The sequence below is a fragment of the Mus musculus genome, chromosome 2, assembly GCF_000001635.26.
Source record: "Mus musculus strain C57BL/6J chromosome 2, GRCm38.p6 C57BL/6J".
Taxonomy (NCBI): domain Eukaryota; kingdom Metazoa; phylum Chordata; class Mammalia; order Rodentia; family Muridae; genus Mus; species Mus musculus.
The window spans coordinates 91,879,694-91,901,579 of record NC_000068.7 but is presented as its reverse complement, the minus strand read 5'-3'; the positions used below and the strand labels follow the sequence as shown (position 1 = coordinate 91,901,579).

Genomic DNA, 21,886 nt, shown 5'->3' with positions numbered 1-21,886 from the left:
TCTCTCTCTCTCTCTCTCTCCCCCCTTCCCCCCACCCCACCCCCAAGACAGGGTTTCTCTCTGTAGTCCTGCCTATCCTGGAACTCACTCTGTACATCAGGTTGGCCTTGAACTCAGAAATTCACTTGCCTCTGCCTCCCAAGTGCTGGGATTAAAGGCGTGCGCCACCACTGACCACTCAATTTTATTTCTTTCTTAAGTTTCTGTCTGTTGCATTTATATAAACATTAGACCACTTGTTGAATTTTTCTAGAAAAGGTTTTTAAAAAGAATCTTTGATATCCACTCTTTTGCCTGAGAGGACTTTGCTATCACTAGTTAAACAGGTAAGAAACAACAAAGGAAAATACAACACTGTCTAGATTCAAGAAAGCAACCACTGAAGTGTCTAGGTTTTGCTTTGCTTTGTTTTGGCAATGTCAGAGATTGAACCTAAGAACTTACATATCCTAGACTCTATCACTGAGCCACACTCTCAGCTCTCTGTCACTCAAACTGGAGCTTACCATATAACCCGCACTGGACTTAAACTCATGATCCTCCTGCTTCATCCTCTAAAACAGTTGGGATCATATGGGTACCTGACTACACCCAACAACTAAAACAGTTTTTTTGACACGATTTGGAATGAAGAGCTAACTTCATCTTGAGAGAAGGTGGTTCAGGGACCAACATAAAACAGAGGATTCTTTTTTTTTTTTAACCCCTCTCTGTTTTAAGATAGGGTCTTGTTATGTAATGCAGGCTTTTTTTCAACTTCATCCCTCTACTCATCTTTTTCACGTGCTCCCTCCAATACCTCTCTAGCAGGTTTTAGATTGTCCGTGTAAAAGGACCTACCTGTCTGGCCAGGCCTACAAGTAAGTACTATTTTGTTTAGTCCTCTGATCAGATAGTGTCCATACCCCACCCGTTCCTCACATCCTCCCTTGAGCAACTCACTCTGGTCGGCAGATCACCAAGTCTCCTTTGTTGGTGCCATAGGCCAAACCAAGCCCTGGCTCGGGTAGCCAACGGGCAGAGTTGATGCTGACGTGTCTCCGTTGGTCTGCAGGCATGGGGTAAAGGACATTGAAAACTCTCTGGATAGGAGAGAGAGAGAGAATGGGAGGAGAAATGACTTGTTATCAAAAATAATAAAATGCAAGGATCAATGAACCACAGGGAAGGGAGAAAACTTTAGGCTGGAATGGGCTGACTTTCAACTCATATTTGAGACTCTGGTGAAGGAGGAGTGGGAGCCCTTTCACTTTCCAGAGAGCAAGGTCTCTTTTAGGAGCACACTTAACATCTTAGCCTCTCAGTACCCCTCACCTCATCCCTCTATCATCAGGACCTTAAAGGTCTCACCCACAGCCTGCCACACAGAATGGAATGGCCATACTTTCCTCTGACCAGTATAACCAGTGAAAGGCAACCTGAGCTGGTAGTATTGTTACTATGGAAACCCAGATCTCTCACAGTAATAGGGAATTGGAGGTGATAGGGGGGCGGGAGGGGGTGACAACATCAGAGAACATTCTTAATTCATCTAATTAAAAGCACTGTTAAAATTGCTATTGTTAAGGAAACCCAAAAGGTGTATTCAGATGTGGGGAGCAGAGCAGAGAGGAACCTTCTACTTGTGAGTGCCTTCTGGCTTATATAAACCACCATTAGATGGATCTCCTTCTTCAAAGGCAGAACTTTCCCTTTCAGTGACTTCTGTTATCTTCCCAAGCTACTCTGTCCTGAGGGTGACCTAGCTGCATGTAGAGTTTGGGCTGAAGGGAAATCCAGCTACAAGGTCTCTACCTGAGAATCCTTTCAAAAGAGCCTTTGGTCAGAGACTAAGGCAGGGAGGAGAGAAATGAAAAGACAGGGACATTTACTTGGACCTAACTGTGAACCCTGATGTGACTACATAACAACTTGTCTTGATCTCGGCCTGAAAGTCTCCCCATTCAAGGCTGAGGATGCAGCCCAATTGGTGGAATGCTTGCCTAAGCGTGCATGAAGCCCTGCGTTTCATCTCCAGCACCACATAAACTTGGCCTGGTATTACACAACTGAAATCCCAGCACTTAGAAGGTAGAGACAGGATGACCAGACATAAAAACTAGCCTGGGCTATGTGATGTTCTAGCTAAAAAAAAAAAAAAAAAAAAGTGAGTACAAGCCCTGAGTTACATGCTGAGTACCGCAGATGGCAGGGAAATGGGGAGAACAGGATCAACCAACCCCCACCACCACCAACAACACATTTGCTTTCAAATAACCAGAGAAACTTGGGCACGGAGGGACATAAAAATTGTTGTCTGGCATGGTACAAGCTTATAAACAGTAGCTGCTGATCCTGTTGCTGGGAACGTTCATCTAGGATCTTTAGAAAGGGTCTGTGAAGGGATAGGAATGGAGACTCATTTCCTCTGTCTCTTCTCATGTATCTCTGCTTTTGTTCTAGCCTCCATGGTTTTTAAACTACACAGCAGGGATGAACTTTCTCTACCTTTACTTGCTTAGGGATGACAGAGGCAGGTTGTTCAGAAATTAACATACATACATACACACATATATACACATATATGTACATATATATATATGTATGTGTGTGTATATATACATATATGTGTGTGTATGTGTATACATACATACACACACACATATATATATATGAATGAAATGAAATTTAGGATGGTTTGGTAACAGGGGCTTGCCCAAGCTGCCCTTCAATTTTTGTGTTCAAATGATCCTTCTATCTTAGCCATATCTAATTCTTTGTGTATTTTTTGTGTTTTTCCAGATAGGGCCTCTCTGTAGCTCTGGTTGTCCTGCAACTTGCTCTGTAGACTAGGCTGGTTTCAAACTCAGAGATCTATCTGCCTCTGCCTCCAGAGTGCTGGGATTAAAGGTGTGCTCCACCACTCTGGATGATAATTATTTTTCTGATTATTCTAATAAGAGACTAAAAAGGGGAGAGAAAAGAATATGCTTGTATGAACACTTAAAAAAAATAAAAAGAGACTAAAATAAAAAAGTAATGAAGTAAAAAACTGGGGTGGTGTATGCTTGCCCAAACTGTCCTTCAATGTTTGTATTCAAACGACCCTTCCACCTCAGCTCTTAAGGCTGGGTAAGAGGACCTCAGTTTTGCGGTCAGCTTAGGCTACATGGTATGACCCTACCTCAATGTCCCACTCCAAAGAGTTAAAAATCAAACTAAGGGCTTCCTCTATAATCTGCTCAAACCAAGCAGTCTTGGATTTAAAAATATTGGGTATGTGTGCTTTGTGTATCAGCTAGAAAGGCCTTCACCAACAGTCTCTACAATGCATGCACTTCCATGCTATTGCCACACAGACACAATCCTGATTATCAGTAACTTTTCAGGTGTGGAACTGAACAATGTGTTCAGTAGCTGTTGGCACTCTTCCAGACTGGTTCTGCTATGGTCATAAAGCTGATTGAGCTTTTACCTACACACAGAATTGGCTTTGGCTTGAGTCCTAACTATGCTTGATGTACTAAGAAACTCCTGGCCTGGCATGACTGAGCACATCTGTGATCCTAGCACCTAGAAGCTGGAGATGAGAAAATTAACTAGGCAATAATTTCCCCAATAGTGACAGATGTTTGATAGCTCCAGCTACTGCGAAACATGAATGATCTCAGTCATTAGTCTGTCTAAACCAGAGACCAGGTTGGCTGTGAGACTCAATGGGGACTGCAGTAGGGATGGGATCAAGTCCATCTGCACAGACAGGGCATCAGTGTAGGTAGGGGATAGCTTTGCCTTAGCTAAGGTTCAATGAAGAAAGTTCAAAGCAAGGTTTCCTTAAGATTGTTCAAGTGTCCTGAAATTCATCAGGGGATGTGAAAGGTCAAGCTAGTAGTCTGCCAACCTCTATGACCCCAGGACAAAAGTGACTTCCCATGAGGTACACTACTTAATTCTAGGACATTGGAAGAGAATTATGAAAACCTGGGGACTCTACGCAAGGTTGGATACAAAACGGAACTGCTGATTCAAGCCTGAAAAGTCCTAGTCTCACCTTCTTTAGCTGTAGCTAATACCCTAGAACATGACAGATGCTAACAGCACACCTCTCCCCTTAAAGTACAGCATTTTCATTCTGTCTGTCATCTATAAAGGAAATGAGAATCAGTACGCTAAAACGAACAGATTTTAGTGCTCATGCGGCCTCAGCACACCCACAGAGGTGGGTCAGGTCGCCAAAGCTTTACAGTTCTGAGGGAGCAGAGGACGATTGTGACCCCTCCACTTCTATGGTATTCTTTGCATCACCTGCTTAAACTTCAGCTTTGGTAGGAACAAAAGAAAAAGTTCCAAAACTGAAAGCATTTTTTTTTTCTGTTTAGGAGAGTATAAAGAAGAATGAAAGGTTAGTGGAAAACCTTTAAAATGCAGAGAAATCTGGGCATAGTGGTGCATATGATAATCCTAGCACCACAGAGGTAGAGGCAGAAGATTCCAAATCTGAGGCTTGCTTGTGCTACACAAGGCATTCTAGAGAAGTCTAGGCTCTATAAAAGCCTGTCCCAAACACAACACAACACAGCACAGGAAAAGCATGCTATAGCCTTTAACCCTTCTGTTCTACTGCATGTAAATAAAACTCAGGCCATTAGCTCAGCAACAAACTGCATTGCTCAGAGCCAGCCAGTTAAGAAGCTAGGAGAAAAAAACCTGTGTTGCTTTTATGTACAACATCAGTGAAACTGGAACTTTATAGTGCTGGCTAGGGGTCTAATGCAGTTGGTGGGTCTATGTTACCTTAAGACAATGGAAGCTGGTTCAAGAAAGGAGAAATAGAGGATAGAAGGGCCCTGGGATGGAAAACCTGTTAGAAAGCACGGATACTTTTAAGTTTTCAAAAGAAGGTGATAGAAGAAAACCAAGTGTCATTAGATGGGAAAGATTATTGGAAAGAAGATGACAAGAAACACTGGATAGATAGGTGTCTTAATCAAAGGCCAAGAAACACATATCCTAGGGCAGGTGGTGGAGGGTGGCACACTATTACTATTTTTTTCTTTTTTCTTTTGAGATGGGTTTGGCCTTGCTGTACAGCCTAGCGTGGCCTGAAACTTACAATCCCTGTCTCAACATCTGGGATACTGAATTATAGGCATGTATCACCATGCCTAGCTTTAGTTTTCTTTCTTTTTGTAGTGTTAGGGATCTAATGTATAATTCTGTAAATGCTAGGTGAGTGTTCTGCCACTACTATTACATCCCCGGAACTCTAAGAAACTTGAGTAACATTCGCTATCTCTAAGGCCTGTGTATTTACTTTTATGTCCTAAAGATAAAACCCAGGACCTTATGAATACTAGTCAAACACTCTTCCACTTAACCACACACCAACACTCCTGGTGTGGATTAAATTTTTCTTTTAAGCATTTATGTTTCTGCGCACGTGTGTGTGTGTGAATGCTCTCATGAATGCCATGGCACACTAGTATAGGACAGAGGCCAGCTTGTAGGAGTCAGATCTCTTCTTGTATCATGTGGATTCCAGGAATTGAATGAACTCAGATCATTAGGTTTGGTGCCAAACCTAATCATAAACCATCTTGTTGACTCAAACCATTATTTATATATATATGCATATATGTGTGTGTATATATATGTGTGTGTATATATATATGCATGTATATATATAAATAAAATTCACAGATGCCAGAAGAGGATTTGAATCCCTTGGAGCTGAAATTGCAGCTAGCTGTGAGCCACTGGACATGGGTTCTGGTAACTGACTCAGGCCCTCCTGAAGGAGCAAGAGCTCTTAATTGCTGAACTATATTTTCAGTGCCGCTCCCCCCCAACTAATCTTTTTACTTATTTGTGTGTGTGTGTGTGTGTGTATCTATGTGCTTCAAAAGGCTATAAAAAGACATCAGATCCCCTTGGAACTAGAGCCATAGGTGGTTGTGAGTCACTCAACATGGTGGGAGATCTGAACTTTGGTCCTTTGCAACAGAAGTATGGATTCTTAACCACCGAGTCATCTTTCCAGCCTCAAAGTCTTTTTTAAGTAGTTATTTGAAACCATGTATGGTGGCATATAGTTGCAATCAATCCTAGCACTCTGGAGGTGAGGCAGAAAGATCATAAATTCATGATCTACTGAGCTAGAGCGAAAGACTGTTTCAAGAAAAGAGAAAGACTAATGGAGTGTTTATTATAAAACAATAATGAGGGGGCTGGTGAGATGGCTCAGCAGGTAGGAACACTGACTGCTCTGCCAAAGGTCCTGAGTTCAAATCACAGCAACCACATGGTGGCTTACAACCACCTGTAATGAGAGAGGGTGCATCTGAAGACAGCTACAATATACTTATGTATAATAATAAGTAAATCTTTTAAAAAAATAACGATGAGAATGCCAAGCTAGTTAATTTTCCTTTTTTTCATTATCTTTCTTCTTCTTCTTTTTTAAAGATTGATTGATTGATTGATTGATTGATTTCATGTAGGTGAGAACACTGTAGCTGTCTTCAGACACACCAGAAGAGAGTACAGGATCCCCATTACAGATGGTTCTGAGCTACCATGTGGTTGCTGGGAATTGACCTCAGGACCTGTGGAAGAGCAGTCAGTGCTCTTAACTGCTGAGTCATCTCTCCAGTCCCCTAATTTTCCTCTTTTTATTTGGTTAACACAAGAATAGCGGAATCACAATGAATAAGTGACTCCCTGTTTTCAAAAGAAGCTCCTCCCTGGGGCCTTTGCTCAATTATGGTTTACTGTGTACACCGGTGGCAGTGAACAGATTATGTACATGCAGGAACTGGGAAGCACATAACACACAGAACTCAATGACACACACATTCACGGAACTAACAACCCATGCCTCCTGGGTGCCATACACAATAAAGATTTTGGAAGTGGAAATGATAAGACCAAATGATAAGCAGGGGTTGGCCTGGCATGATGGGACACACTTGTGATCCCAGAATTTAGGAAGCTAAAACAGGAGGATCATGAATTCAAGGCCAGCCTAGGTTACCTAGCAGGATGGTCTCAACCACAGCCCCCAACACCAAACAAACAAACAAAACAAAACAAAACAAAACAAAAGCAGCAAATTATTAACTGAGATGCACAAGAGGTCTCTGGCCACTGTTATATTCCTAGACTCAGCCTAGTACCTGGACCTTGACAGAAGCAAAATTCTGAGATGACCTGAATTTAATTCAAAGAGTGGAGGCTGGGCGTGGTGGCGAACGCCTTTAATCCCAGCACTCTGGAGGCAGAAGCAGGCAGATTTCTGAGTTCGAGGCCAGCCTGGTCTACAAAGTGAGTTCCAGGACAGCCAGGGCTATACAGAGAAACCTTCTCTCGAAAAAGAGTGGAGGGAGGTGGAAGGAAGTGATGAGAAACATTAATTAGACATAATGAAAGACCCTCTCTCACATTCCTGAATGCATATTGAAACCTTGACTCCATTCTTATTACATTCAACACCAAGGCTAACATCGTTAGCTACTGATTTCTCCAATTCAGATGCAACAGCCACTCTCCAGTGTCACAGAATAATTCTGCTCCTCATATTTAAAAATGTAGGTCCAATGTGAATTTACATTTTCTTTCTCTTATCTTTTGTTACAAAACACTCTTAGATCTTGGTTTTAGGGACATTTTTCAAACTGCTATCTAGCCTTGCTGTAGGTGGTGGAGGAAACATACCCTACTTTCCCTTCCACTACTGGTGATTCACTAGGGCTGCTCACATGTTAGGCAAGTAAGTACTCTGTTGCTGAACTACATGCCCAGTCTAATAAACTCTTAATTCAGAGCTCCCTGGGTCCTAAGAGTTTCAGTTTAATACCTACAGGAGGCACACAGCACAATTTTCTTTTGAGAAGACATGTAGTATGGACTCCATTCTGCTAAGAGAGACACCGTGGGGTGAGTATGTGTGAGGGGATCATCAGAGCTGTGTGACTGTCATGGAAAAATTCTCCTGAACGAATGGCTCTGATGGCAGTTCTAATGTTATTTTTAATTTTGTATCTTGTTCTCCCCTCCTCTGACAAATCACATCAGAGACACCTCTGACTTTTAACTTGCCCCTCCTACTTTTCTGCAATGTTCTGAAGAGAGGAACGTTTTGAGGATAGATGCTTTGTGCTACATCACTGAAGTCAACTTTAAGATAATTGCAGCGGAAACAGCTTTTAATCAACTGACAGGCAGCTTTAAGGAAATTAATGAGGGTAGAATCTTGATAAGAGGTAAATCATTTTTGACAACAAAGCTGCCTTGCTTCTGTCCCAATCTTTCCGAGAAGAAATGGTATCCTTCCAATAGATAAAAATAAAGAGTCTGTAATTTCAGTATCAACTCCGCACTCAAAGCCAAATCTGCTTCCCCAAGACTAAGAAATAATTCAGACCCTTGGACCTTCTGAGTGTTCTTCACCAAGTCAGAGTTTGGATCACCTTTGAAAATTAAAGTTGGGCTGGAGAGATGGCTCAGCAGGTAAGAGCACCGACTGCTCTTCCAAAGGTCCTGAGTTCAAATCCCAGCAACCACATGGTGGCTCACAACCACCCGTAACGAGATCTGATGCCCTTTTCTGGAGTGTCTGAAGACAGCTACAGCGTACTTACATATAATAAATAAATAAATAAATAAATAAATCTTTAAAAAAAAAGAAAATTAAAGTTTTAAAATACACAGGTGGGGGTCTGGGGCAGGATAGTGGTGAAGATTAGACACATTAAAATAAATGTAGGATGGTCCAGGGGATCCATGGCTTCAGGCACACACCCAGATCCAGGATCTAAGCTACAATGGAAATTACAGGAAGATGAGCACTCTGCATATCATGTCTTTCCAATTAATCTTCTTTGGTGGATATTGGTTGTGCTTTTTTTCCTATAGTCTAGGCTTGTCTTTTTTTTTTTTTTCTTGTAAGATTTATTTTTATTTTATGTGTAAGGATATTTTGCTTTATGTGTGTGTATGTCTGTGATATAATAAGTATGTGGAGGTCTGAGGGCACCTTTTGAGAGCTAGTTTTCTCCTTTCACTATGTGTGTTTAAAGGATTAAATTCAGGTCAGACTTAGTGGCAGGTGCCTTTACCTGTTGATCTACCTCACAGCTAACCTTGAATCCTACACCTTTAGTTCTCAAGTACTGGGCTCAGGTGTGCATCACTCCTGGCTCAGTTCTAGTCCCTAATCTTTCCAGGGCACTAACACTAGGATGATGGTTAACATGACCCAGAAAGCCTAGGACATGGAATACCCATCAATTTCTCAGCTACTTGGAAATATCTAAAAGATGGTTAATAGGAGGAACTGGAGAAGTAAACCAGATGAGAGCTCACCACTAAACAGCAGAACTCATAAAACCAAGAAGGGAAGAGAGCTGTGGGTGTAGCTCAGTTGTATGTACAGGCTCTGAGGTCTGGTTCAATCTCTAGCATCACAAACACATGAAAACCAGACAGACATTCTAATACATCTTCCACATGGCTAACCAGGACAATACTGAGCCTTTAAATTCAGCTTTATTGCATAAACAAACCATTTTCAATAAATAGGCTGATATTCCCCCAACCAAGTTAAATGAAGGCACTCTTGTCCATCACTTCTACAGAAAGAGAGAAAGTGGGGTGGTGGTATATGGGCCAGAAGCACTGAGCTTCAAGTTCCTTGAGCCTCTAATATACTGAGAATTGTTTCCAGTTCTTTCTCCTTGTGGTGCTGGGGATAGAATCTGGTCTTGCACTGGGTAGAAAAGCACTCTACTACTTAGCTCCAGCTCTAAACCATTTGTCTGCTGCCTATAATTTGCATCTGTTGAGGAAGGATAGTCCATGCCTTAGGGAAAAGAACGTGACATGTTAACACTCCCATTGGAAGATACTAATCCTTCTTTTTATTCCTACTTCCTGGTTGAGAATGCCTAGTAAATCCCTTGTCCTTGAGCCCCGGCCCTAACCCTGACTTTTCACTCTTTCCCAGAGTAACACAGGGCTTATACACACAAACTCAAGGAGCAACTTGGTATCTGACTATTTCTGGCTTCATTAGTAATTTTGTTATTGTGCTTTCACTTGGTTACAACCAAAGTTATTATAATGTGGAAGTTGCCACTATTTTAGAAAATTAATTGCAGTTTTCTGTTACAATATTGTGCCTTGTTCCAATTAGAAAATGAAAGTTGAGCGGGAACACAGGCAGTTTAGTGTTTTGGGAATTCAGCAAAACTTCAGCTCAGCAGTCTCTAAAAGCCTAACTTAAAACAAAACAGAAATTAACAAAAAGCCCTTACTTGCTCTAGTGAAAGGGAATCCAACAGCAAAGGTGACTGAGTTATAGAGTCTCACCTCCAGCTTAGGGGTTCTCTAGTGGACAGAGAAGGGAGACAGAAAACAGGAGCCTGGCTCTGCCAAGTCTCAGAATTAGAAGGAGCCTCAGAAAGCATCGAGGGGGAACACTAAAAGGATCTTCCCTCCTAGAAACAGGACAGAACTGAAAATGACTCGACCTGAGGAATCAAAGCCTTGAAGAGGTACAACTAAGTGAACAAATGACCTGGAGAACCTCAACAACTGAAAAAAGATTAGAGGTGAAGCCCAGGCACGCAGAAGGCTGAGTGTGGGCTGTGATGGGAATTGCTCTGCTCTATGGTGCCCTCCTACCTTGATGAACCAATGACAGCTCCATGACCAGGCTGGACTGGGTGGTGACGCAGTTAAGAACAGTTCTAGTCTTTACTAGCTCTATCCTACCAAGCTACACCAGAAGTGTATATAACTATCTGAAGATATAATAGAAATAAAAGCATTGTCTTCTAAAATCTAAAAGAAAAGGACAGGGAGACTTTAATCCCTGAGCTTGGGAGATAAAGGCAGGCAGATCTCTGTAAATTAAGGTCAGCCTGGTCTATACAGTGAGACCCTGGGGGAAGCGGAGTTTGGTGGAAACAGAATAGAAACAGCAATGAAATCAGCAAAGGATCAAGGCAGGACATACCTCAGACTCATGACAGAGTAAGAAAATCTGAGATTGAGCCTCTGCTTGCCTTGCTGAAATACTAAAGGCAACACCCTGGTGAAGGTGGTAGACATTAAGACGAGCAGAACCACTGGGAGGAAGGGGCTTGTTTTAAATTCTAAAACCCTTTTATATACATGAGTGTTTGCTTGCATCTTTGTACAGGCACCACCCACATGAGTGTCAGATGCCCTTCTTAGAGGTTAGAGGAAAGCTTCCGATTCCCTACAACTGCAGTTATTGATGATAGTGAGCCTCCAGGTGGGTGCTTGAGAGCCAGACCTGGTCCTCTGCAAAAGCAGTAAATGGTCTTAGCCACAGAGCCACTTCTCTAGTATGGGAAGCTTGTTTTAAGATACAGACACTGTACCACTGTTATATCTTGTAAATACTTTTTATTTGGAGATACGGCCTCATAACAGAATGGGCTGGCCTCCAACCGCACAATCCTGATTCAGCCTCAGAGTAGCTGGGATCACCAGAACCCACGCTTGTGACTGGAGGTCTAAAGTGAATCTGTGTTTTCGAGGGCCCCCGTTACATAGGAACTATAGTTCCAATGCCCAAGCACTACTGTTGAACTCTTAGAATAAGCACACCAAAGCTAACAGCAATTAGCAATTCATTTACAGAAGAGATTTCATATGGGATCCTGTAAGAGATCATCTCCTTCGAGAGACATCACTTAGTGGGAATTAAAATAAATCAATACCCCAGAGGATTTTCCCCTGGGAATGTCTGTTGGTACAACAAGTTCATCTCTTTGAATATTATCATAGTGAATCCAAGAAGTTATTGCATAGTGGGTAGGAGGAAATACATGGTGGAGAATCTCTAGGCTCCTTCTCTGCATACGCATGTTTCAAGGGCAAAGCTAACTTTACAGATAGAGAAGCACCTATGCTAAACTATACAGAGAGAGAGAGAGAGAGAGAGAGAGAGAGAGAGAGAGAGAGAGAGAGAGAGAGAGAGAGAAGAGAGATAGGCAGACACCGAGGCAGAGAGATGCTTCAGTCCCATTTGACAAAATTTCTGGATATGCTGGATGGCAGGCACATCACAGTGTGCCTAAGGATGGCACATTACAGTGTACCTAGCACAACTAAAAGAGGGAATCTCAGGCTGCCAAGCATGCATGAAGGCATTTAAATCCTAGCAAAACACACATGTACACACGCATGTGTGCACTCATACAACATGTGTGGCTTCCCTTCCACTGAAGAGTGAGTTAGAGACATTTACTGAACACTTTGGTTCTTTGAATATAGGAACAAGCAAGACCTCAAAACCCCAGAAAAGCAGAGTTGGTGAATGTCTGATTGAGCAAAATCTTTGTTGAGATACCTTGATCCTCTAGGTGAGAGGAATGCTTTTCAAATGAGATTTTTCCAGTCACCTCAGTTTTCTTACCTAATGACAGATTAATGAGAATCAAAAAGCCTCACTGGAGATGGGCATGCTCAGAAACAGCTGCTTGCATGAGGCACACAGCTAGCGAGCTGCCATTGAATGCCTTAGCAAGACAGCAGTGGACCAACTGGATCCTATCTTCCCAGCAGAATCCTCCAAACAAATTCCCTCAGCTCTGGCCTCACATGACAAAAGACACCTTCGTTTTTGCTTGTAGGTATTTGATTTTAGCCAGGTATTTCTGACTGATTATGAGAAAGATGGAGAGATGGCAAGTTTTGCCTAGGAACTGGGCAAGAGGCCTGGGTTTTGAGAAGTAGCTGGAGATGTGTATTAGCATCACTGCAATAAGATCCATAAGAAATTTTTATTTTTTTACAACTAATTAGAAGAGCTGTTGGGATCAAGATGTAGGTGGTGAGAGGCAGACACCAGGTGCTCAGGATTAGTGAAAGAACAACACTACACTAAAACTCTACTTCCATCTTCAGGTATCTAGTTAAGAAAATGAGCTTGGCTTTCTTATTCTCACCCATACAGAACTCAAGTATCAGAACTCTACTGTCTCATTATCAAAAGCAGAGTGCCTTGTTGCTGCCTCTTCAAGGATGCCTCCCATTTTGATAGTTACCACCTGAAAATGATAAGGGGCAAAGGTGCTTTTCTGAGATTCTCTTTAATTCACTTAGTTTCTACTGTGTTCAGGTTCTCTACTAGGTACTTGGATTTCATAAAGAGGAAACAGGCGACTCTGCTCTCTGAAGGAGCTAAAGTCCAGCATATAGAAACAACTGCAGGTTGGTGAGACAAGTATTAGCATAATGGTGTGTACTCAGTCAGGTAGGAGTAGTCAGTTCTATAAAGGAAGCTGCCAAAGGAGGGGACAAACTTGAGGGCAACTCAAGCTGCAGAAGAGGAAAAAATCCCAGGTTTTAAGGTATTCTGGCAAACAAGAGCCTTATCTGTATCAGGTTCACAGAGTTTGAAAAGCAGTTCAGTATCTCAGTCAGCCAAAACATACTATAATTAAGAAACCAGAGGAAGAAGAGGCCAGCAAAGGAAAGACCACTCCAAGCACACCCTTCCATCACTTTGCATATCTCTACTATTTTTTTCTTGATAATAAATGCTTCCTAGTCCAAGCATTCAACAAGTCTTTACAAGCACAGCACTAGATGAAGGGCCCAGGGACTTTATTCTTAAGGAACTTATATTGAACCCAGCTGGGTTAGATTAACCATACATGACACACAGCTAAAGGGAACACACACACACACACACACACACACACACACACACACACACACACACACCCTAACCAAATAACAAAATAAAACAACCCCACCAAATGCATGGAACTATAAATGGCACAGACTACATGAAAGTGAGGAATTAATTCACCAGTGCTTAGACTGGAACCAAGCTTAAATACTATCTAATTAGAGAGCTGTTCAAATGCTTGATTCTCCCTGACAAAACCCTGGCCAAATAAGCCCCTAGAGGATGAGGGAAACTCAGTCAGCCACACTAGTCTAGGTGAGTCCAGAAGACAATTAACCATACTACACCCAATACACTCTCATGGCCATACAAGAGGGGCATGCCTTATACAGGAGTGGGTCCTAAACAGCATTTCTACTCTGTTGGTAAAAGGGTTTGGTAATTCAGAGCAAAGAAGCTGCCTAAAATCCTCTTGTTCCACCACAACATGGTAGAATCATGGTATACAATCACTTTCTAAGTTTGTTTCCTAGGGGGAATTTTGGGATAGCATTGAAAATGTAAACGAGGAAAATACCTAATAAAAAAATAAATTAAAAAAAAAAAGTTTGTTTCCTTAATACCAAAGCAGAACAAGAACTTTATCTCCTGGGCCCTTCCCGTGTCTCTGCAGTACAGGTTCACATGGAGGTTAGGGAGCATGAAGCCTGAGGTGTGTTTCTTGGTGCTATGATCCTCACTCACACGCAAGGCAAGTATGCCACCAAGATACTACTTCCCATTGTCTATATTTTTATTTTAAGGCAAGAATCTTCTTGCCTCAACCTCTCGAGATGGAACAATGACAATAGGTGCAGCTGAAAGTTCCTGGTCATGGGTCACCTGGACTAGGGTACTGGCCCGACCAGAGGATCACATCACAGTCCAGGAGAGATGTAAACAATGACACTCACCCTCATGGAAGTCTCACCACCATGGGCCTGTTGCAGCCTGAAGACCTGGGCTACCATGTGCTCTGTGGAGGGGTGCAGTAGGATCCTTCGTGAGGCCAAGCCCACCATAACGTATCGGCCCATCGGGGACAGGCTTACAGAAATGGCATTGGGACCTGAGGACCAAGAGAAGACAGTCACATTTCTCAGTACTCTTGACGTTCCATGGAAGCAACTTTCATGCAGTCCTTTCTCCTTTTCTCCAGCTTTCATAGTCTGACTATGCTCAGGTGATCTTCTAGGGTTGCAGTGTGCAGTGTAGTGTGGTGAACAATTGGCACTAATGAATACTAACTAGGGTTCTCATAACTTTACAAGACTGTTAGCACATTCTAAGCACTGTTCTGAAATATTTTTTTCACTTAGACATTATAAATCTTTTCCATTATTAAATAATCTTTCATAAGAGCAGTGTTAAAGCTACTTGTATTTTATGCCATCACTGTATAGTCATTTTAATTTAAGCTCCTCCTTAAAAAAATCTCTTGAAGTAACAATTTGATGTTTTCCTGTAATGATAAATAACACAGCACAAATATCTCTGTATAATCTTTGTAGTTTTCTGATTATGTCTTTAGAAGTCTATTATTTCCTTAGAGTAAAATTTCTGAGCCGGGTGTGGTGGCACACGCCTTTAATCCCAGCACTCTGGGAGTCAGAAGCAGGCGGATTTCTGAGTTCGAGGCCAGCCTGGCCTACAAAGTGAGTTCTAGAACAGCCAGGGCTATACAGAGAAACCCTCTCTCGAAAAACCAAAAAAAAAAAAAAATCTGGATTAAAGAACACACATATTTTGGAAGGCGTTTAAAACACAAAGCCAAATCACCTTGCAGTAAGTATATGTGCTTACCCAGCTTTCCATGCCACAGCTAAAAAGCTCCTTCCTTATTGCTAGCCTTTGTCACAGGGGCGCACTAGTGATGCTACTGTGGCAGGAAGAACTCTTACTGTGAGACTCTTCTGTAATGAATGCTATAGGCAGCTCTCCTGCAAAGCAATCTTTCTCTGGCCTGTGCCTCAGTGAACAAAGGCAGAGGTAGGTAGTATGTGACCATTACTCTCACCCATGCACTCCATGCCTCACCTAGGAATGCCTATGCCAAGGCATCAGCGTCAACTCTGTCATTAGGTTGGGCTTCCTATCCCTTACCAAATCGCTTGGTGTAGAGCATTTCCCCCAAGTTATGGGGGGCCAGGGAATACACTGCCAGGATGCCTTCATCAGGAAAGCCCCTCTGGCTGCTCGGGATGAAGGCTGCCAGGAGCTGACCATCTGCAGAAATGTCACAGCTGGCATCATTGTAGATCTTGCAATTCTGTACCAGGACATTCACAGAGGCTGCATGGAAGGAAGAAAAGAAGGGGAGAAAGTTTAAACACCACACTGTTAGAAATTCTGAGACCATGATGTTTTTGGGCCCTTCTAAGGGCATGACTCCTCTTTGGAAATGGGGTAAGCTGTCTTGATTAATCTAAGAGGAAATAAGAGAGGCAGGAAGGATCTGTGCATATCCCACTTAGTAGAAAAACTCTAGGACAGTCCATTTCCATCCTTGCCACCATCTGAGTCTTAGTTCACAACTGATTAGATAAGAAAAAAGTTATTAACAAATGTCCTGGAGACCCACCCTAATGCTGCTATTGTTCAAAGTATGAAGCCAAGATAAATGAAAACACAAAGCCACTGGTTCTAAAATAAAGGGGATGCAGGCAGATCGCTCCTGGGAAAACAAGCCTCCTCAGAACCTGCTATGTGATCTCAAAGAAGGTAGCCATTTCAGAAAGGTATGTTTATATCTCCAGGAACACTAATCCCAACTCTGTACAGAAGAAAGACAGAAACAAAGCCCACCCTGGACTAGACAGTGGGAGTTCTGTGCATTTCTCATTATACTCTGTGCCTCTTAAATACCATGAACCAATGTCCCAAGGTAGACTTTATCTACGTCTACATTACTAAGAATAATGCACTGGCTGGCTAGGCAGTAGACTGGACCGACGAGGAAACAAAACAAAGTCGGGGCTAGAGGCTAGAGATGGTGAGGAGATCACACTCTGCTTGAAGGGACTAATGAGATGCTGGAGAGCACAGGACTGCACCTAGTTTAGCTTTGGCTTACATTTGAACCCTCAATGTTTGCACTGTGGGGTTCCCTGCTAAGGGAAAGTGGTTTACAAAGGGCCCACCTGCCACCCACACTGGCAGATCACTAGGACACATACAAACAGGCCAAGCTCCCAAGCTCTGCTTCACTTAGCTCCACTCCACTTAAAGTGACTTTATACTTGTTCTCTTATTTGAAAGAGATGTCCACCATTAGAAGAGTAAAGTTAAAATAAAATAAGTTAAAAGCAAAGCCAAATCAAGCTTAGGCTGTCGTCATCAGATTCCAGGTAATATATCCCTGCAAGGCAAAATTCAGGAGTGAGACAGAAAGGGCAAGTTTCCCTAGGAAACTAGACAAGGAAAACAAAGCAAAAAGAATGTTTTAAAAGGCTCACAGGTTTAGAGATTGAGTGATGTGTAAAGTTCTATTTGTTCCCCTTTCCCTATGTGTTGCTAACAAAGCTACAGAGATAACAGAATAGATAAAACCGACATCAGAACAAATTGATTAGGCTGTTGTGCCAATCCCTGGGGGCTGACACCTACAGCACCATTACAAATAAACTGAGGACAGTTCTGTTTGCTAACTAATAAAATAATGACATCCAAATACTACTGCTATCACCATTAGGCCTCTCTGCTGCTCAACTCCCAACCCGCCATCTGCTCCAGCCTGCATGACTAGATTTATCTTGTTAGCATGGGACCGTCTGCTCCTGACACAGGGTCCCAAAACTTTTGCCAAGAATATGGTAATTTCCTCTGGATCCACATGATTCTAGTCAAGGAGAAGACACAAAAGAATATTAAAGTCGCTTTCAGGAGTGAGTCTATTTTGCTTTTCTAACCTTGATATAGGCATAATCCTAAGTAAGAGGAAAAAACTTAATGGTTTAGAATTGCCACCAAAGGCAGGGAATAAAGATAGTAACAAATATTAAGTAGAAGGGCTGGAGAAATGGCTCAGCAGTTTCAAGCATGTACTGATCTTGACAAGGACTCCAACAGGACCTGAGTTTGAGTCCTAGCACCCACATGGGATGGCTCACAACCACTTGAACTCTAGCGCTAAGGGATCTGACACCTTTTCCTAGTATCTATGGGCACCTACATGTCTATAAGCATATATACACAAACAAAAATACAAATGAATAAAAATAAAAATGAATCTTAAAAATATTAAGTGGGATTAAGAATAGGAAGCTGAGCTGAGCAGTGGTGGCGCACACCTTTAATCTTGGGAGGCAGAGGGGCAGAGGGGCAGAGGGGCAGAGGGGCAGAGGGGCAGAGGGGCAGAGGGGCAGAGGGGCAGAGGCAGAGGCAGGCAGATTTCTGAGTTCGAGGCCAGCCTGGTCTACAGATTGAGTTCCAGGACAGCCAGGGGCTACACAGAGAAACCTTGTCTCAAACAACAACAACAACATCAACACCAACAACACCACAACACAACAAAGAATAGGAAGATGATAGAATGCTATGGACTACTTTGCATAATTACCATTCTATTCTATGTTCCCGATATATATGACAGTTCATCTGTCTTGATGATAGAGATCTAGCTTGTATATATCAGCATGAATTTTGGTTAAAAACAGAAGCATATAATAAGCTGAACCTACAGGCACTGGCCTGTAATTGCAGCTACTCAAAAGGCTGAGACAGATGGATAGGAAGTTCAAGGTTTGCCTGGGCTACATACAGAGAGTTCAAGGCCTGCCTGGGCTACATACAGATAGTTCAAGGACAGCCTAGACAACTTAGTGAAACCTAACTATAGAAAGTAACAAAGAGGGCTGGGGATATTGCAGTGGAAGAATATTAGCTATATAGAGGATACCTAGGCTCAATCCCATTATCACTATGTGGTAGGGGGGGGCCATAATGAATAAACTTAAACTACTAACATTCTTAAGCATCTAATTAACTTAAGCAACTAATTATAAGGATAAGAGAATATATGGTTTTTCTTCTGGAAAGCTTGGCTTAAAGCTTGCAAAAACTGTGCAGATAGACAAAAAACATTCTGTCAGACTCGATTCCAAGCCACTATATTTGTGTTTGTATTTGATAAAGTCAATGGTTACTTCCCAAAGTCTGCTCCCTCTTCCAAGTCTACCCAATTTCATTACAGCTCCTGATAACTATAATGAGCTCAGAAAGACAGCTAGGGATCTATTTATCTGGGCCTATGTTTCTACCCCATTAAAGGTATTTGATAGGCACACAGAGGAATATGATAGCTCCATTAGAGACAGCACCTGGCACTATTATATAGACAGTACTATTTCATTTTTCTTTCAAAGCTCCAATTAGCAACTTACACTTGCTGTCTGTTGCTTAATAATTTCCTGTTTAGAAACAAAAATAGTTATAATGGTCAGTGGTTACTATAGTTCATGTGTGCAGTTTCCCCTCACAAAGTTGAAATTTTAGTTAGATAATATGCACAAGGACAGTTCTTGGGTAGAGAAAAGTAACATTTTAAAGGTAAAGAACAACTCACCCCATTTTGGATTGAGCAAATAGGTAAGTAGATAGGAAAAAAGATGTGAATGAAACACAACTTAAGCCACTGTCAGCTCACAGCACTGGAAAATCCTGTTGATTTTCCATACCTCACTCTGCTGTGCAGCTTGGATCAGTGACACCTGAACAATGCTGGGCAGAGGCTGAGGGCAAATATCTCCAGCAAGGCCCCAGGTGGCTCAAATGCTGAAAGCCTGGGACCACGGCTGAGAACTGAGCCTGTCCTTTAGTGGTGAGACACATATGGGAAAGAACTAGAGGGCAGCTAGAACTGGGGATATATATATATATATATATAACTCAATGGGAGAATGTTTATCTTACACGTGGTAGATTCTGAATTCAATTCTGGTATGGAAAGAAAATAAAACCAAAACTACTTAAGGGTGTCAGGGGAGGCAAGTACAGCAGTGTGTATATCTGTAACCACTGCTCTAAGGAGGGATAGAGTGCACAGGCAGTAGGACAGCAGCAAGTTTGATGTAACTCTGATGTATTCTGATGTACTCTGATGTTCCAGGCCAGCCAGGGTTACAAAGTGGCTCTCAAAAAATAACAACAACAACACCTCAACCAACCAAATAGCCAAAGAAAAAGCAAACACAAAACCCCAAGAGGTTCAGGAGTACCTTCAAAGGGAAATTATTTCCTAGTGAAAATGTTTTAGCAAGAAACAGGAGGGACTAGAAATACTGATGTCCAGAAAAGTAGATAGCTCTGCTTTCCTATCAGATCTATAAATTATAAACTATACCTTACACAAAGCTCTATAGGTAGCCTATTGCCATCCAAATGAGACCGTGAGAGTGATTGGCAGCTGCAGTGCTTTACAAACCCATCACACAGAGATTTGGAAAACCCAGAAGGGTTTAAATCAGAAGCACAATTTCCTCTTGGCTACATCTCTGAGTTCCTCTGGCTACTGCAGATCAGAGCTCCGGATTGCACTATTATCACACCTTACAGGCATCAGTCTCCATATCCACTGGATCTTATGGCCTGTTTTGGCAGGATATCTTAGTGATCAAAGCCATTCATTCACCAAAGAAGAGTTTTCTCTCAAAAATTAAGAGGGAGCCAGGTGTGATGGTGCACACCTTTAATTCCAGCCTTGGGAGGCAGATGGGTCTCTCTGTGAGTTCAAAGCCAGCCTGGTCTACATAGTGAGTTCCAGAATAGTCAGGACAAGCATACAGAGACTCTGTCTAAAAAAAAAAAAACAAAAACAAAACAACAAAAAAAAAAAAAACAAACCAAAAAACCAAAACAAACCAAGAATCCCAGAGTAAATTTAATTAAATTAGCTTTTCCCTCACTCTATTGATCTTTTTTGGGGAGAGGGGTTGTTATTCATGAAAGCAGCATAAAAATTCTACATGAGGCACTGGAGATGATGGCTCAGTGGCTAAGAACACTTGCTGCTCTTCTAGAAGGCACAGATTAAATTCTCAGCACCCATATATCAGACAGCTTATAACCTCTTGGAACTCTAGCTCCAGGAAATCCAACACCACCTTCTGGCCTCTGCAAGCACCTGAACACATAGAACATACACATATATAGGCAATCACACCTATAAATAAAAATCAACATGAGGTGAAGCATTATTCACAACATTCTAAGCTTCCAACGCAGGGTAAATTCATCAGCTCCTTTAATCTCAAGTGAGAGAAGCAAGTAGCAAGAATCATTAACCTAATTCTAGAAAAGGGTTAAAGTTGATTCAGAAAAATCATATGAGCAGCAACATGGTGCCTGCTGAACCCATAAATGAAACTAAAGATCAGTGACTTCCAGGCTGGAGCACAGCTTCTGAAACTTAAAGCTAACCTCTAGCAGGAGGCAGATGACTTTGAAAAACAAAACAAAACGAATCCTACAGCAACAGAGTCCCAGTTTACTGACTAAATCTATCAAGAGTAAAGGTCAAGACTATGACTATATATTTTATAGCTTAGCTATAATTTTAGTTAAAATCAGTTAAAAGTAGTTAAATAGGAACCTGCTGGGCATTATGGCTTACTCATTTTAATCCCAGCACCTGGAAGAAAGAGGTAGGCAGATCTCTGTGAGTTCAAGGCCAGAATGGTCTACACAGAGAGTTCCAGGACAGCTAGGAGACATTATTAATGTTCCTCCACCTGCCACCCCCAACTCCAAACACATGCCAAAAACCAACCAAACAAAAAAAGCTAGCTTAAATTGATATTGAATGCATAGATAGCAGTTGGTTGTCTAGAACTAAGTTTCCTAATGGATCAAAGATTTAAATGTATAAAACTAAAATATAAAAGTAGGAAATGAACTGGCCAGTGGTGGCACACGCCTTTAGTCCCAGCACTCCGGAGGCAGAGGCAGGCAGATTTCTGAGTTTGAGGCCAGCCTGGTCTACAGAGTGAGTTCCAGGACAGCCAGGGCTATACAGAGAAACCCTGTCTCGAAAAACCAAAAACCAAAAAAAAGGTAGGAAATTATCTTAATGATGACACAAAGCCTAGGAACCATAAAAGGAAAGGTGTATAATTTTGACTTAAAATAAGTTCTATGACAAAAATAACCTTCAACAAAGTCAAAGACAAATGACAAGAAACTCCTTTTATAAGTTAATTTTTT

At 41.9% G+C, this 21,886-nt stretch overlaps 1 protein-coding gene across 4 annotated transcripts in view; it reads right to left on the bottom strand.

The window, feature by feature from the left end:
• Ambra1 (autophagy/beclin 1 regulator 1) overlaps positions 1-21,886 on the bottom strand; it is a 188,712-nt gene that overhangs the window by 17,270 nt on the left and 149,556 nt on the right. For all 4 annotated transcript variants that reach the window (NM_172669.3, NM_001080754.1, XM_006499253.2 and 1 more), the window contains 3 exons: positions 15,791-15,979; positions 14,602-14,756; positions 943-1,082 (listed from right to left, as the gene is read on the bottom strand). In NM_172669.3, coding sequence (NP_766257.3) covers positions 943-1,082; positions 14,602-14,756; positions 15,791-15,979 — 484 coding nt within the window. The remainder of the gene's footprint in view (positions 1-942; positions 1,083-14,601; positions 14,757-15,790; positions 15,980-21,886) is intronic.